Genomic DNA, 19186 nt, shown 5'->3' on the forward strand with positions numbered 1-19186 from the left:
TGTTTGGCCATAATGACCATCATTATGTTTGGAGGAAAAAGAGGGATGCTTGCAAGCCGAAGAACACCATTCCAACTGTGAAGCACGGGGGTGGCAGCATCATGTTTTGGGGGTGCTTTGCTGCAGGAGGGACTGGTTCACTTCACAAAATAGATCACATCAGGAGGAGGAAAATCATGTGGATATATTGAAGCAACATCTCAAGACATCAGTCAGGAAGTTAAGCTTGGTCGCAAATGAGTCTCCCAAATGGACAATGACCCCAAGCAGACTTCCAAAGTTGTGGCAAAATAGCTTTAGGACAACAAAGTCAATGTATTGGAGTGGCCATCACTAAGCCCTGACCTCAATCCTATAGAAAATGTGTGGGCAGAACGGAAAAGTGTGTGGGAGCAAGGAGGTCTACAAACCTGACTCAGTTACACCAGCTCTTTCAGGAGGAATGGGCAAGAATTCACCCAACTTATTGTGGGAAGCTTGTGGAAGGCTACCTGAAACGTTTGACCCAAGTTAAACAATTTAAAGGCAATGCTACCAAATACTAATTGAGTGTATGTAAACTTCTGATCCACTTGGAATGTGATGAAAGCTGAAATAAATAATTCTCTCTACTATTATTCTGACATTTCACATTCTTAAAATAAAGTGGTGATCCTAACTGACCAAAGACAGGACATTTTTATTAGTATTAAATGTCAGGAATTGTGAAAAACTGAGTTTAAATGTATTTGGCTAAGGTGTATGTAAACTTCCGACTTCAACTGTATATATGAGTAGACCCAGGGATCAGAGAGGAGACGTCTGAGAGAAAGGGAGAGAGAAAATGGGACAGAAATGGAAGAGGAAATGGAAGAAAGATGAGAGAGAGACAGAGCAATTTCACAACTTAATTTGCATGACAATTTTTATGTGTGCATATTAATGATGATTACTCAGTCATGTAGCCTGTTACAGCGCTAGCTCCCACTTCATCACAATCACTCCCATTCAATTCTCTCTGCCAGCCACACTCAAAACAAAGAGAGCTGACGTTTAAAGAGGCATGGGCCTTTCTGGATGAACTCGACCGGTTTTAGCAGAGCCTCAACTAACAATGTTTGTAATGCAAAATAAAGCAATGAAAAATATTTTATACAAAGACAAAGAAAGGCAATACACAACTGAAAGACTGATTGACTGAATGAACGTATGAGTGAATATCGATTCAAATAATCAAACTAATCATCAAGGTTCAATAATTTGAATCAGTTGTGTAGTGTTAGGGCAAAAACCAAAACGTGCACCCCTTGGGGTCCCCAGGACCAAGTTTGTGAAACACTGGTATAGACAAACGACAGGCACTAAGTGAAAGACTGAGTGGCATGGTGAGAAGTAGCGTAAGGTCAGATCAGATTAGCTATATTGGTACCTCTGGATGTGTCTGGTGACTGACTGACTGACTGACTGAATGTAAGAGAGTGTATACTGTGGTACCTCTGGATGTGTCTGGTGACTGACTGACTGACTGAATGTAAGAGAGTGTATAGTGTGGTACCTCTGGATGTGTCTGGTGACTGACTGAATGTAAGAGAGTGTATACTGTGGTACCTCTGGATGTGTCTGGTGACTGACTGACTGACTGAATGTAAGAGAGTGTATACTGTGGTACCTCTGGATGTGTCTGGTGACTGACTGAATGTAAGAGAGTGTATACTGTGGTACCTCTGGATGTGTCTGGTGACTGACTGACTGACTGAATGTAAGAGAGTGTATACTGTGGCACCTCTGGATGTGTCTGGTGACTGACTGACTGACAATGTAAGAGAGTGTATACTGTGGTACCTCTGGATGTGTCTGGTGACTGACTGAATGTAAGAGAGTGTATACTGTGGTACCTCTGGATGTGTCTGGTGACTGACTGACTGACTGACAATGTAAGAGAGTGTATACTGTGGTACCTCTGGATGCGTCTGTGATGCCGTCTGTACCTAGTCCCAGGCTGTCAGTCACGTCCCTCTGCCAGGCGTCTTTAACAGCAGACTTCAACACCTCTCTGTTGTCCAGGTCCTGGAGGGGTCTGTAGTTGTTTCTCAGGTACTCTACTGACTTCACATGGTCCTGCTGCTCCGTGGTGAAGATGGAGTAGAATGCCTCCAGCTAGACAGAAGAGAGAGAGGGATAGGCTTTAGTAAGGCAGAAGCGGTGTGAATGTGCGTGTGCGTGTGACTGTTTTGCGTGTGTGTGTGTTGCGTGTTGGTTGGAGGGGGTGCATGTGTGTGTCCCTGAAGCACAGGACATAAACGTGCCTCTGTTCTGCTCGACTGGCTCCAGGAGTGTGTAACATTTCACTGGGGCAAATGTTCTGCCATCGATCTCTTTGACTGATGTCCTGCAGAGCGCTGTAATGACTAACCATTAAAGACTGGCTAGAATCAATTTCTTCTATGGACGGATGGAAAAATGATTTACGTATTCATAAGAGACCATATATGAACGCCATAAGATATTGCAGTACACAGTCAATACTCTGCATCCAGTGATCCAATACAGAACAAAGGATTTGTCCTCTGCTGCAGGTTTGTGGACATATCTCATCCGGAGCTCTTTAAACATGCAATGTACACTCAAGGAGATATGTGAATATATGTGTATATAACCAAGTGTTGCACATACTAAGATAATCCAAATAAGATCATAAGACCATGTCTTACTGAGAAAGGATTACTAAAAGCCAAGCACTTGATGTGCTATGTATTATCCTTTCTACAGTAGCAGTATATTTGTAAAGCAGCTGGGACATTTTATTTATCTCGGGGTGCATGTCACAATCAGATTTGAAAACCTTTTTCAGGCCAACTTTGCTCCTCTTTTAACCCGTACTAAGGATGATTTGGAACGCTGGTCTTTGCTACACCTCTCCTTAGTCGCAATAATTAATTATATTAAAATGTCTATCAAATGACTATCAGTACCTACCGATTTTTCTTCCCAATACGTTTTTCAAAAAGATCGACAGCCTAATTCTAACTTTTATATAGGACAAAAAGCCCCTTATGATACGAAAACAGCTTTTGCAGAGGCTTAGACCAGACGGCGGTCTAGCACTACCAGATTTCAGATCCTATTATTGGGCCGCTAACCTTAGGATCATTCACTACTGGTTGCAGAGAGATATTCCCACCCCCAATTTGACTAGATCGAGGCCACCTCATCTATACCGGCATCATTGTCTTCCTCCGTTACAGGCCCTTACTCCTCCTTCACCAAAAATATATGTGTCAAAACAACATTGAAGATCTGGAATCAATTTAGGCGCCACTTTGGGTTTCAAACATCCTCTTCTTTGGCTCCGGTAGCCTCCAACTCATCTTTTCCCCCATCAATGGTTGATGGTGCTTTCTCAACAGGGTCTAGTCTCGGTATTAAAGGATTCAGAGAGCTATATTAACAATACATTTAGTACGTTTTAACAATTATCAGCTAAATTTGATCTCCCAGACATAATTTCTTTATGTTCTTACAAATCCGGAGTTACATCCACTACATAGATCCAGGATTCCCCTCCCTTCCTGGTGAAACACAGTTCAACATTTCTTATCCCTCTTCCTACTTTGAAAGGCACCTTGTCAATAATCTATGGCCAAATTTGCTCACTACAAACCATCTCATTAAACAATATGAAATCCTCATTGGAGGAGGAACTGGGTGAGGAAATATCTGATGAACTATGGGAAGAGGCATTCAAAAGGGTACATACCTCTTCTATTTGCGCTCGGCATGGTCTCATTCAATGCCAACTCATTCATAAGGCCCATTGGACCAAAGCAAGATTGTCAAAAGTTTACAAGGATGTGAACCCTAATTGTGTATGATGTAACCTGTCTCCTGGTAATCATGTACACATGTTTTGGTGTTGCCCATCTTTAACATACTCTCAGAATTAAGCGGCACACAGATCGAGCCAGACCCTTTTATTGCATTATTTGGCGTTTCCTTACCCACAATACAACTGAACAAAATGAATAAGGATGTAATTGCCTTTATCACTTTGTTGGCGAGATGATAAATTTGACTTAGATGGAAATCCTCTGCAGCCCCTTCTCATGCTCTTTGGATTAAATCCGTTTTGAATTGCATAAAGTGGAAAAAATTAAACACACACTCAATGGGTCTGTAGACAAATTCTATGCAATGTGGGCTCCCTTCTTTTCTTATGTTAAACGACTACATTTCCCTGCAGTTCCAGAGTGATGTATATTTCTATATCGGTGATGTAAGAGGCCTGGTATGTGTATACACGGCATCTGGTATGTCAAGGAGAACTGTATTATCTGTGATAGTTGACCTGTAGCAACTGTATCAACAAAAAATATATATAAAAATATATTATGTTTCTGTCTCACTCTTTGTTTAGCTGTATTGTTGTCTTTGATGTGTTGTTTTATATTACTACCAAATAACTTACAAGTGCAATTATTTTGTAAATGCTGGTGTTGAAAATCCAATAAACAAAGTTTTAAAAAATCTAAAAAATCAAGCAGCTGGGAGACTGCGTGGTGTGGTGTGGTGTGTAGGTAATGTTAAATGAGGTCATTTGCAGTAAATATGCAGTCACCTCCAGTATTTAGTGTGATAGTCAACCTGGTGTCAGAGGGAATTTAAAAGCCTGTAGCTGCCCGCAGCCAGGCTGTTTGTGTGTGTTCACAGCCCCTATAATCCACATACTGTAGCAGTAATTGGCTACACCTGTTAAATCATCCACCACATAGGCAGTTAGTGTTTGATACACATAGGAAGAGAAGGAGGAGAGAGGAGAGGAAGGGGAGGAGGAGGGGAGGAGGGGAAGAGGGGAGTAGGTTGGTGTATAGAAACAGAGGGATAATAGTAAACTTGAGCAGTCTCCAAATTGTCATACCTTCATATCAACCTTGTGCCATACCGGGATATTCGGTAATACCGGCACTGAACACAGGGGGCGCTGTTTTCTAACCCCACTGATACGCTATAATCCGAAGGTTAGCACTGCTAACAAGTAAATGGCAAATCCCAAATAGAATACTAACTAAAAGGTAATGAGCGCATTGCGAACATTTTGTACAGTTTATGTCCTAAACTATACAAGTAACTCAACAATGCTACTCACAGTTTGATGCACACACAACACACATATTAGCCAGCAAGGATCTTGATCCAGGAGGGGCGATCTCTGCTGTTAGCAAGTGAATGCTTGATTTTTGAAGAAGCAAACCACAGCTAAATAGCTAACTAGCTACTAAATTAGCAAGCCAAATGCAAAACTGCAGAGCATTTAGCACATTTTAGATAGTTAACTTAACAGCTATAAGATATCTAGCTGGCAAACATTTTGTTGTGAAATCCATACTGTAATTAGATCACCTGCACTGCAAAACCATGAGTGACTCACAAGGCTCAGGTCTCTTGTCAACAATCACCATGTGACTGGGGACTACTGTAAGCTTCCAAATAATGTGACAGTTAAATTGAAAAAACTTAGTTTGAATTGAATTGACGGGACTGAAAAACCATCCCGTGGCTTTTTACAAATATCCCGATTTACGGTATATGCGGTATACCGCCCAAGCCGAGATGATAGTGTGTGTGTGTGTACATGTCTTCCTACATTATCAGGACCAGAATATCCTGACAAGTCCCCAGAATGTCCTGACAAGGTAGAAAAACAAAAAAAGTTTTCAAAAGTTTTTTTCAAAACCTGAATTTGTTAAAATGCTATTTTAGGCTTAAGGGTTAGGTTTAGGGTTTGGGGTTAAAGTTAGGAGTTAGGTTTAGGGTTAGGGAAAATAGTATTTTGAATGGGAATACAGTTTTACTCCCCAAAATGTGTGTGTGTGTGAGCGCACGTGTGTGTGTGTGTATGTGCATGTGTAACTGACCTGTGAGTGGGAGAGTAAGACGGGCCTGGAGAAGACGATCCACTCAACCACCTTGCTGCAGGGCGGGCTGGTGAGAGAGCCTGTGTAGCGGTAGTAACTCCCCAATAATGATGGTAGCAGATCCCTCAGGATAAATGGACTCAGGAATGTCTCCTTCTCTGAAAGAGGGAGACAGAACAGATACACACATCAACACAGAGAAAAACTAACACACACATCAACACAGAGAAAAACTAACTTACACATCAACACAGAGAAAAACTAACAAACACAACACAGAGAAAAACGAACTTACACATCAACACAGAGAAAAACGAACTTACACATCAACACAGAGAAAAACGAACTTACACATCAACACAGAGAAAAACGAACTTACACATCAACACAGAGAAAAACTAACACACACATCAACACAGAGAAAAACTAACACACACATCAACACAGAGAAAAACTAACACACACATCAACACAGAGAAAAACTAACTTACATATCAACACAGAGAAAAACTAACACACACATCAACACAGAGAAAAACGAATACACTTAAACACAGAGAAAAACTTACACATCAACACAGAGAAAAACTAACACACACATCAACACGGAGAAAAACTAACACACACATCAACACAGAGAAAAACTAACACACACATCAACACAGAGAAAAACTAACTTACACATCAACACAGAGAAAAACTAACACACACATCAACACAGAGAAAAACTAACACACACATCAACACAGAGAAAAACTAATACGCACATCAACACCGAGAAACACTAACACACACAACACAGAGAAAAAATAACTAACACATCAACACAGAGAAAAACTAACACAACAACACAGAGAAATACTAACACACACAACAACACAGAGAAACACTAACACACACATCAACACAGATAAAAACTAACACGCACATCAACACCGAGAAACACTGACACACACAACACAGAGAAAATCTAACTAACACATCAACACAGAGAAAAATTAACACAACAACAGAGAAATACTAACACACAACAACACAGAGAAATACTAACACACACAACAACACAGAAAAACTAACACACACAACACATAGAAAAACTAACTAACACATCAACACAGAGAAAAACATAACTAACACAACACAGAGAAACTCTAACTAACACATCAACACAGAGAAAAATTAACTAACACATCAACACAGAGAAAAACAAGCTAACACATCAACACAGAGAAAAACGAACTAACACATCAACACAGAGAAAAAATAACTAACACAATACAGAGAAAAACTAACTAACACATCAACACAGAGAAAAACTAACTAACACAATACAGAGAAAAACTAACTAACACATCAACACAGAGAAAAACTAACTTAAACATCAACACAGAGAAAAATTAACACATCAACACAGAGAAAAACAAGCTAACACATCAACACAGAGAAAAATTAACTAACACAATACAGAGAAAAACTAACTAACACATCAACACAGAGAACACCTAACTAACACATCAACACAGAGAAAAACGAACACATCATCGTTCTCTTGAGGGGAGAATCGAGAGAGCACAGGAACGCACATATCAACACACAAACACAGCCCACACACACTCAGAGACCCACACACACACTCAGAGACCCACACACACACACTCAACTCAAATCAAACTTTATTTGGCACATGCGCCGAATACAACAAGTGTAGACTTTACAGTGAAATGCTTACTTACAAGCCCTTAATCAACAATGCAGTTCCAAGAAGAGTTACCCTCACTACCCTCTGTAGCGCCTTACGGTCAGATGCTGAGCAGTTGCCATACCAGGCGGTGATGCAACCGGTCAGGATGCTCTCGACAGTGCAGCTGTAGAACCTTTTGAGGATCTGGGAACCCATGCCAAATCTTTTCAGTCTCCTGAGGGGGAAAATGTTTTGTTGTGCCCTCTTCACGACTGTCTTGGTATGTTTGGACCATGATAGTTTGTTGGTGATGTGGACACCAAGGAACTTAACTCTCGACCCGCTCCACTACAGCCCGGCCGATGTAAATGGGTGCCTGTTCGGCCCGCCTTTTGCTGTAGTCCACGATCAGCTCCTTTGCCTTGCTCACATGGAGGGAGAGGTTGTTGTCCTGGCACCACAATGCCAGTTCTTTTACCTCCTCCCTATAGAGCGTCTCATCGTTGTCGGTGATCAGGCCTACCACTGTTGTGTCGTCAGCAAACTTAATGATGGTGTTGGAGTCGTGTTTGGCCAGGCAGTCGTGGGTAAACAGGGAATTCAGGAGGGGACTAAGTACACACCCCTGAGGGGCCCCAGTGTTAAAGATCAGCATGGCAGACATGTTGTTGCCTACTCTTACTCCCTGGGGGCGGCCCGTCAGGAAGTCCAGGATCCAGTTGCAGAGGGAGGTGTTTAGTCCCAGAGTCCTTAGCTTAGTGATGAGCTTAGTGAGCACTATGGTGTTGAACGCTGAGCTGTAGTCAATGAACATCATTCTCACATAGGTGTACTCAGAGACCCACACACACTCAGAGACCCACATACTGTAAACAAAGTGTAGATTATTCCCACATATTTAAATAGAAAATAGACATTATAATGTGTCTTTACGCCTATTTCAATCCCCAAATGTTTAGAGTACAGTGCATTTATTTACTGTGCATAACCACCCACAGGTCTAGTATTTTATTTTAAATCAGGTAGGAGGATCCGTGTTTATTTACAACTGACAGTTATTGGGAACATCCCTCTAAGAGATTTTCGCTGGCGTCCTGTTTTACATGGACATTTCCTGCCTAAAAACCTCCTTCTGGCATTTGTTTGGCAACATCAGGGCTTAACAGAAAGGAGAGGAAGAGGAGGAGGAGGACGATCAGATAAGTGTCTTGCTCTGACAACTAATCCATCGGTGGGCTGCTGTAGCCCGCTGTAACCACAGGTAGAGAGTTTCCTCCTTGGATACATCCTCCTGTGTTTAGAGGCTGCTGTCACAATCCGGGGTAGTAAAGTGGGAGCTGGAGACAACCTGTGGTGGCAGCAGGACCTTGAGCTTGGGGTTAAGATATAAACCAAGCCATGTGGGTACGAGGGAGATCCTACTAACAGTCATATATGTTACTATGGAAGGATGAAGAGAACGCTATACCGTGGACTATGGGGAGTGGGACAAGACAGCAGACGTGTAGAGCAGACGTGTAGAGCAGACGTGTAGAGCAGATGTGTCCCAACAGAAGCACCTTTCCGTTCCTGACATCATGGGATGTTTCAGTAGCCACAGCATCTCTACTACCACCTGACCTCAGACAGCACAACCCCTTTCTGTTCCTGACATCGTGGGTTGTTTCAGTAGTCAGACAGCACAGCCCCTTTCTGTTCCTGACATCGTGGGTTGTTTCAGTAGTAAGACAGCACAGCCCCTTTCTGTTACTGACATCGTGGTTTGTTTCAGTTGTCAGACAGCACAACCCCTTTCTGGTCCTGACATCGTGGGTTGTTTCAGTAGTCAGACAGCACAACCCCTTTCTGGTCCTGACATCGTGGGTTGTTTCAGTAGTAAGACAGCACAACCCCTTTCTGTTCCTGACATCGTGGGTTGTTTCAGTTGTCAGACAGCACAACCCCTTTCTGGTCCTGACATCGTGGGTTGTTTCGGTAGTCAGACAGCACAACCCCTTTCTGGTCCTGACATCGTGGGTTGTTTCAGTAGTAAGACAGCACAACCCCTTTCTGTTACTGACATCGTGGGTTGTTTCAGTAGTAAGACAGCACAGCCCCTTTCTGTTACTGACATCGTGGGTTGTTTCAGTAGTCAGACAGCACAGCCCCTTTCTGTTACTGACATCGTGGGTTGTTTCAGTAGTAAGACAGCACAACCCCTTTCTGTTACTGACATCGTGGGTTGTTTCAGTAGTCAGACAGCACAACCCCTTTCTGTTACTGACATCGTGGGTTGTTTCAGTAGTCAGACAGCACAACCCCTTTCTGTTACTGACATCGTGGGTTGTTTCAGTAGTAAGACAGCACAACCCCTTTCTGTTACTGACATCATGGGTTGTTTCAGTAGTAAGACAGCACAACCCCTTTCTGTTACTGACATCGTGGGTTGTTTCAGTAGTAAGACAGCACAACCCCTTTCTGGTCCTGACATCGTGGGTTGTTTCAGTAGTAAGACAGCACAACCCCTTTCTGTTACTGACATCATGGGTTGTTTCAGTAGTAAGACAGCACAGCCCCTTTCTGTTCCTGACATCGTGGGTTGTTTCAGTAGTAAGACAGCACAGCCCCTTTCTGTTCCTGACATCGTGGGTTGTTTCAGTAGTCAGACAGCACAACCCCTTTCTGTTACTGACATCGTGGGTTGTTTCAGTAGTCAGACAGCACAACCCCTTTCTGTTACTGACATCGTGGGTTGTTTCAGTAGTCAGACAGCACAGCCCCTTTCTGTTCCTGACATCGTGGGTTGTTTCAGTAGTAAGACAGCACAACCCCTTTCTGTTACTGACATCATTGGGTTGTTTCAGTAGTCAGACAGCACAACCCCTTTCTGGTCCTGACATCGTGGGTTGTTTCAGTAGTAAGACAGCCCAGTGCCGTATGGTGGTGCTGCCTCAGACCTGCTAGTGAATGGGTGGCTGAGGCTAACAAGCTGGCGGAAAGCCCATCACCGCCACCCAGCTAGAAGAGGACAGTATGGTGCGTCCCAAATTGCACCCTATCACCTATGTAATGTACTACCTCGACCAGAGCCCTATGGGAATAGGGTTACATTTGGGACACAGCTTAAGTACCCAGCCAGAGGACCAGGAGCCTCCCTTGGACCATCAGAACAACAACACAACCCAGCATGATTTTTAGTTCACTAAACCTAGCAATACCACCTGCCTGCTAGCCCCATTCTAGCCCCCTTCCAGCCATGGCAGATCATTCAGTATAGATAGTCAGTGTAATGAATGGGATAAAGACCCAGAGAAGCACGGAGGAGCTCCAGTTGTGTGAGATGAATCAGCATGAGTAAAGAGACCATATGCTCTCAGTTTATTCCCTTCTTCCATTAACACATTTTCTCTCCGTCTGTCTCTGAGTGGACCCACATAAAGAGAAATACGTCAGTAGCACATTGTTAACCCAGCTGTATGTGTTGGTACACACAAAGCGTGCATGCACACATACACAGCGGCATGGCTCCATATGCAACACAAATTCATGAATCTCTGAGGGGCAATTCGTTCAGGCCGGTGTGTGCGTGTGTGTTTAGGCAGATGCAGCAGGGGATTAGGGAAACATGGTAAAGCACATCCGGATACGGGCTGGTGGAGACACGGCATTACTCATGTTTGTATCGACACCAGCTAACTCCGCTTTCAGACCATACACATCATAGCTAGGCATGTCTATCTGTGTCCCCCAAGCATTAAACATTAATGGTACAAGCAAGCATGCATCTGATGCTGCTGCTGTGTATGTAAATTCTCTCTCTCTCTGTCTGTGGGTGTGTGTGTGTGTGTGTGTGTGTGTGTGTGTGTGTGTGTGTGTGTGTGTGTGTGTGTGTGTGTGTGTGTGTGTGTGTGTGTGTGTGTGTGTGTGTGTGTGTGTGTGTGTGTGTGTGTGTGTGTGTGTGTGTGTGTGTGTGCGAGCGAGACAGAGTGTTGACAAATTGAGGTTTAGATGCAATTAACTTTTCCGTCTCTTCTTTGCAGCGCTACACAGAGAGAGAAGCAGGGCGTGGTAACTCGCTGTACTGCCTTCCTCTTGATGGAAGACTGGGCTCACAGCTTGTGGTCAGACTCTAATTTGGGATTAAAAATAAACGCCAAGGTAAAGTATCTTCAGAAGCTTAAACGAATGGATGGAAGACCAGATGAGAGGAGCGGAATTTCTATTTACAGAGTCTAGGAGATGTGTGATGTTTGAAAATAGACAGTCTGGGAGATGTGTGATGTCTGAAAATTGACAGTCTGGGAGATGTGTGATGTCTGAAATTAGACAGTCTGGGAGATGTGTGATGTCTGAAAATAGACAGTCTGGGAGATGTGTGATGTTTGAAAATAGACAGTCTGGGAGATGTGTGATGTCTGAAAATAGACAGTCTGGGAGATGTGTGATGTTTGAAAATAGACAGTCTGGGAGATGTGTGATGTCTGAAAATAGACAGTCTGGGAGATGTGTGATGTCTGAAATTAGACAGTCTGGGAGATGTGTGATGTCTGAAAATAGACAGTCTGGGAGATGTGTGATGTTTGAAGTAATCACCTCACATTCACCTCACAAACAACAACAACTTGGGAAATCATTTCTCTGTCTCTTTTTTTATTAGTATTTTTTTGTGGACATTCATTGAGTGCTCTTGTGTGTGACTGAAAGCGCTCTATAGCCAGCAGCATACCACCCTGCATCCCACTGCTGGCTTGCTTCTGAAGCTAAGCAGGGTTGATACTGGCTGGATGGGAGACCAGATGCTGCTGGAAGTGGTGTTGAAGGGTTAAGGAGATCCCAATGCCCCTAAAGCAGTGAAAGGGACATAGGGTGCTGTCTTTCAGATGGGAAGGTAAAGGGTGTCCTGACCCTCTGTGGTCATTAAAATCCCATGGCACTAGGGCCTCCTGAGTGGCGCAGTGCTAGCTGTGATTCTGAGATTGTGGGTTCAAGTCCAGGCTCTGTCGTGACCGGGAGACCAGTGGGGTGAAGCACAATTGGCCCAGTGTCGTCCGGGTTAGGGGAGGGTTTGGTCGGCAGGGATGTCCTTGTCCCATCATGCACTAGTGACCCCTGTGGTGGGCTGGGTGTAGTGTATGCTGACACATTGGTGTGGCTGGCTTCTGGGTTAAGTGGGCGTTATGTCAAGAAGCAGTGCGGGTTGTGTTTCGGAGGATGCACGGCTCTCGAACTTCCGTACGGGAGACACAGTGATGAGACAAGACTGTAACTATCAATTGGATACCATGAAAAAGGGGTCATATTTTTTAAATATAAAAATGCAAATAAAATAAAAAATCCCATGGCATTTATCATAAGAGTAGGGGTATTAACCCTGATATCATCCCCCTCATTCCTAATTGGTATAACATCCCTCCTCACCTCTCGACCTGATAGCTGGTGAGTGTTCTGGCACAAAAATGGTCACCGTGGATGAGGTGAGTTTCCCCATTACTATGTAAAGCGCTTTATGTACCTCAGTTGGTAGAAAAGCGCTATATAAATCCAATTATTAGTATGAATTATAGCGAAAGTGATAAAGCCAAGGTCCTCTTTAACCATCATTAGTGTGTCTGTATTTATATCTGTGTTTCTGTGGGAAGACTGAGAACCTGGGGCCCTGCGGACTCTGTAGTTAACTGAGAAGTCCTATAGAACTAAGGTTGTTGAACAGCAGCACAGTGAGAACACAGCGATAGTGGTATACTCACCGTGGTGTACAACCCGTTTCAGTCCCTGGATGATGGGCTCTACGGCTGGATTGTCTCTCCGCCCCACCTGAAGACAACAAACAAGAGACAGGATATTGTACAGGACAGCCCAGAACAGCAGTTACAGTACCCACACTCAGTTCAGAACACGTATCACATTTATTACCAACATTCCCAATGTGCTATTTACACTTAGAGGGGAAAAAAGTGTTGAGATATGGGGACCGCTCCTCCTCCTCATCTTCCATTCCTAATTCAGGTCAGTCCAATGAGAGTAATAGTCTGTAACTAAGTGCTGAATGTGGATAATAATATGACCCCCTTAGCGACCATTAGCGATCAGGGAGCCCAAATGCAGCTCGATTAGAAATGGTAAACTGGTGTGTCTGTGTGTGTGTATATGTGTGTGTGTGTGTGTCTGTCAGGTGTGTGTCCTGCTCTTTAAAATGTCATTCAGCGGGATACATGTGTGTTGGCGCTGATGCTAATTGCTGAAGGGCTGTCAGAAAAACAATGGTAGCATTTAGGTTTTCAATCACACAAGGTCCGTTGTTGTCTAGCCACAGACCTAGAAACAGCTGTGTCCCCACTCCAACCTGCCTGCCTCTCTGTCAGAGAGGAACTGTGCCGGCCACTTTGTCTGTGTGGCTCTGAGTGTTAGGATAGAGTGCTTCTACGTAATAGACCACATCAGTATAATAGAAATAGAACCAGCCATTTTACTGTGGCGTTGCCATGGCTAAATCCTTGCCGACACACCCCAAAAAATATGGAACATGAAAAAAATATTCTGCTGAGGCGCACTTTGAAGATGCTAGAACAGTCCACATTTACTTTTCATCTGCAACCAAAACGAGTAATGAATAGAAGAATCAGAAAACCACTTACTTGAATAGTTTATCGACACTATATATACAAAAGTATGTGGACATCCCTTCAAATTAGTGGATTCAGCTATTTCGGCCACACCCGTTTCTGACAAGTGTATAAAATGGAGCACACAGCCATGCAATCTCCATAGACGAACATTAGCAGTAGAATGGCTCGTACTGAAGAGCTCAGTGACTTGCGTGGCACCGTCATAGGATTTCACCTTTCCAACATATCAGTTCGTCAAATTTCTGCCCTGCTGGAGCTGCGCCAGTCAACTGTAAGTGCTGTTATTGTGAAGTGGAAAGATCTAGGGGTAACAGCGGCTCAGCCACGAAGTGGTAGGCCACACAAGCTCACAGAACGGGACCGCCGAGTGCTGAAGCGTGCACCGTGTAAAATTAGTCTGTCCTCGGTTGCAACACTCACCACCGAGTTCTAAACTGCCTCTGGAAGCAATGTCAGCACAATAACTGTTCGTCGAGGGCTTCATGAAATGGGTTTCCATGGCTGAGCAGCCGCACACAAGCCTACAATTACCATGCGCAATGCAAAGCATCAGCTGGAGTGGTGTAAAGCTCGTCGCCATTGGACTTCTCTGGAGTGAAGAATAACGCTTCACCATCTGGCAGTCCGATGGATGAATCTGGGTTTGGCGGAAGCCAGGAGAATGCTACCTGTCCCAATGCATAGTGCCAACTGTACAGTTTGGTAGAGGAGGAATAATGGTCTGGGGCTGTTTTTCACACTTGTTTGTTCCAGTGAAGGGAAATCTTAACGCTACAGCATACAATGACATTCTAGACGATTCTGTGCTAACATCTTTGTGGCAACAGTTTGGGGAAGGCCCTTTCCTGTTTCAGCATGACAATGCCCCCGTGCACAAAGCGAGGTCTGTCGAGATCACTGTGGATGAACTTGACTGGCCTGCACAGAGCCCTGACCTCAACCCCATCGAACACCTTTGGCATGAATTGGAATGATTACTGCGAGCCAGGCCTAATCGGCCAACATCAGTGCCCGACCTCACTAATGCTCGTGGCTGAATGGAAGCAAGTCCCAGCAGCAATGTTTCAACATCTAGTGGAAAGCCTTCCCAGAAGAGTGGAGGCTGTTATAGCAGCAAAGGGGGGACCCAACTCCATATTAATGCCCATGATTTTGAAATGAGATGTTCGACGAGCAGGTGTCCAAATACTTTTGGTCATGTAGTGGATTTACCTAGTCGGCTTGTTGTTGTGTGTTTTATGTGAGATAAATATTCCTCTCGAGACGCATTGAAGTTGCGAGTGCCCTAGGGAGGGAAACATGCATTCTGACAAGCAGTCAATGCACAACAATGCTTGAAATTGCGAAAACAGCAGTTTTAATGGTCCTCGTTGAAAAAAGGGGGATCCCAGCTTTCCATTCCTTATTTATTTATTTCTCATCTCTTAAATATGTGCAAACTGAACCATTTTAAACACAGAGCAGCGGCATTATTAAGCACCTAAAATGCGCTGCATGGTCAATCCGACATCTGCATTTTCCATGCTGCATTAATGGTGAGACAGCCTCTGCAGAAGTCAGGGCATTCATACTTCTTGCGCTTCACGGAGCAGCGCAGAGCTGTTGAGCAGAGCTGTTGTGAAGGAAGTTGTCACGGAAGTGAGTTTGTGTTTATACAGGACCTCCCGCCCCCACCTACCGTCAACCAATCATGTCAATGCGGAGCTATATGTAGCTATATGGCGCCCTCCGCATTGTTATAACATTTGGGAGACGCACGGCGATGTGCTACGGAGGGGAATTTGGCCTCTGAATGCCTCCGGAGGCAACACACCACATTTTTGGATCAAGCATAAATGGTCTTTTACTCAGCAATTTGCTGTGAGTGCATAGGGGAGAGTGAGGCTAAATGTAACACGGGTCAACTGTAGGGTAACTTAGGGTAAAATGCTACCCTACCTCAAAATCATTTGGCAACCAGGGAAGGTGTTGGAGGGGATGGTGACATGAAGTGGTTTCTGTGAGAAGTACAGGCAGGGGGCATGTTACCCCGGGTGGCAGGTTATCCTAACATGTAGGCCTACATTATATTCACTGTGCGTATGCAATTTGTTGGGACAACATTCATCAATAGAATGCTAATGATTAGTCCAATAGGCTAAATGCAGATAGGCAACCTCATGCTTCAGCCTATTTATTTCTAGCCACTATTCCGCATCAGTTGGGCTACAGGAGATAATGCTTATTCTTAATAGCATACCTGATAATATGGACTGTGCATAGGCTATATGCATGGTCCAATATGTTAAAATAATTGTACCAACATGTTATTGATCATTGTGGGTGTATGTTGGAGAGTGATGATGCTGGGTTAGTGCACAGATACAAACCAACAGGGAAACAAAGTGGAAAGCTCATCCTTGTGTGCTCAGTAGAAAGTTCATTTCATTGCAGAAATAAAATATTTATTCATTTTTTTATTTAGAATACCATATAGCTACTTGTCCAATAGCTTTATGTAACAACCCACATACTAATACAGACAGGCAGGCAGACGGACAAATACTTTTCTTTTAGGTAAAGAGGGGATTTTTAAGAGATAGCGGCAGAAGCCCTTGTTCTCTGACTCTGTCTGTGCTTCTCTTTCACCGTAATGACTCCCTGAAGACACCTGTCTGTCTGTCTGTGCTTCTCTTTCACCGTAATGACTCCCTGAAGACACCTGTCTGTCTGTCTGTGCTTCTCTTTCAGGGATATGGGAAGTTGGAAGTAAAGCGAGGACAAGGAAGAAAGATTGCATGTGCCTCAGGAGAGCAAGCAGCTTTCGATCAGTGTATCCATTACTGTTGTTCATATTTCCCAATGAGCACTATATTCCTACCCTCTAGTTTCATTGTGTTTGGGAACAACTGAAACCAAAATATCTCCTCTAACAACAACACAGCCCGAAGCCAGTCTTACCTCAAAGAACACAGCCAGCGCAGCAATCATGCGTTTCTCCTTGATGGCCGCACTGAGACTGTCAAAGTCATCAGAGTTGTACAGGTAGATCTGCATCTGTGAGGAGAAAGAGAGAGAGAGAGAGAGCGAGAGAGAGAGAGAGCGAGAGAGAGAGAGAGCGAGAGAGAGAGAGAGCGAGAGAGAGCGATAGAGAGAGAGAGCGAGAGAGAGCGAGAGAGAGAGAGAGCGAGAGAGAGAGAGAGAGAGAGAGAGAGAGAGCGAGAGAGAGAGAGCGAGAGAGAGAGCGAGAGAGAGAGCGAGAGAGAGAGCGAGAGAGAGAGCGAGAGAGAGAGCGAGAGAGAGAGCGAGAGAGAGAGCGAGAGAGAGAGAGCGAGAGCGAGAGAGAGAGAGAGAGAGAGAGCAGACAGAACATTAGAGGTTGCTTTTAAGTGGTTCTAGCACGTCAAAATAAATCAGTTATTTGGACAGAATGCAGTGAACACTGGCAGGTACACAAAACATATTTCCTTTCAGTAGGTTGCTATGCAAGTAAACAGTACAACTTTCAATGGTTATAAAATAATTTGTTAAAAAAATACTAGTTTCTCTTTCCCCCCTCTTCTCCGTCATTCTGTCTACCTCACACAAACCCACTATTATCACACATCCCAGTGCTGTACTGTAATACTGTATGCCGCTGTACTTACAGAAGCATAATCACACATCCCAGTGCTGTACTGTTCTGACAGTAGCAGCAGGGTTCTACAAGGACTGGAACAATACCAGTACGGCAATATTTTTTACATGGCAAAAATAAAAATCTGTCAAATGTTTGTAAACAACATGTGTAGACTAACTGTGAAATGCTTAAAAGTAATAATACATACACAATGAATAACTATAAATGTGTATTTTTTTATTGAGCCAGGCAAGTCAGTTAAGAACAAATTCTTATTTACAATGACAGCCTACTCTGGCCAACCCCGGCCAACACTGGGCCAATTGTGCACCGCCCTATGGGACTAACCATGGCCAGATGTGATATAGCCTGGATATGAACCAGATACTATAGTGACACCTCTTGCACTGAGATTCAGTGCCTTAGACCGCTGCGACACTCGGGAGCCCACTATAGTGTAGGGGTACGAAGTAATTGAGGTAGATATGTACATATAACCAGGAATAAAGTGACAGACAATAAACAGTACCAGCAGCGTATGTGATGAGTCAAAAAAAATTGTGCAAAAAGGGTGAATGCAGGTAGTTAAATAGTTAACCAAATAGCTACCTGGACTAACTATTTAGCAGTCTTATGGCTTGGGGGTAGAAGCTGTTCAGGGTCCTGTTGGTTTCAGACTTGGTGCATCGGTACCGCTTGCCGTGCGGTAACAGAGAGCACAATCTATGACTTGGGTGGCTGGAGTCTTTAGGGCCTTCCTCTGACACCACCTGGTATAGAGGTCCTGGATTGCAGGGAGCTTGGCCCCAGTGATGTACTGGGCCATATGCACTGGCCTGTGTAGTGCTTTGCGTTTGTAAGCCAAGCAGTTGCTATACCAAGCGGTGATGCAGCCAGTCAAGATGCTCTCAATGGTGCAGCTGTAGAACATTTTGAGGATCTAAGGGCTCATGCCAAATATTTTCAGTCTCCTGAGGGGGAAGAGGCTCTTCATGACTATGTTGGTGTGTGTGGACCATGATAGATCCTTATTGATGTGGACACTGAGGAACTTGAAGTGCTCGACCCGCTCCACTAGTCCAGGATCCAGTTGCAGAGGGAGGTGGTCAGTCCCAGGGTCCTTAGCTTAGTGATGAGCTTGGAGGGCACTAAGGTGTTGCACACTGAGCTGTAGTCAATAAACAGCATTCTCACATACAGTGCTGTCAAAAAGTATTTGCCCCCTTTCTAAATAGTACGGTCTAGGGTAGGTCAGTATCCAGATTTTCACATCTTCATACCGTCTTTCTCTCACCCCAGGATATATGGTATTACCAGATTAGTACACAAGGTGGCGCCAAAAATGAAAAACAAACATTGGGCAATCTTTTTTATTTTACCTATATTTAACTAGGCAAGTCAGTTAAGAACA

The 19186-nt window shown here is 44.0% G+C and overlaps 1 protein-coding gene across 1 annotated transcript in view; it reads right to left on the reverse strand.

Annotated features, from left to right (window-relative positions):
- Positions 1–19186, reverse strand: part of LOC120064806 (receptor-type tyrosine-protein phosphatase gamma-like) — a 178832-nt gene that overhangs the window by 16891 nt on the left and 142755 nt on the right. Inside the window, exons 5-8 of the mRNA XM_039015404.1 lie at positions 17118–17213; positions 13299–13365; positions 5892–6049; positions 1938–2136 (exon numbers count right to left, since the gene is read on the reverse strand). Coding sequence (XP_038871332.1) covers positions 1938–2136; positions 5892–6049; positions 13299–13365; positions 17118–17213 — 520 coding nt within the window. The remainder of the gene's footprint in view (positions 1–1937; positions 2137–5891; positions 6050–13298; positions 13366–17117; positions 17214–19186) is intronic.

This window comes from Salvelinus namaycush, chromosome 20 (assembly GCF_016432855.1).
Source record: "Salvelinus namaycush isolate Seneca chromosome 20, SaNama_1.0, whole genome shotgun sequence".
Taxonomy (NCBI): Eukaryota; Metazoa; Chordata; class Actinopteri; order Salmoniformes; family Salmonidae; genus Salvelinus; species Salvelinus namaycush.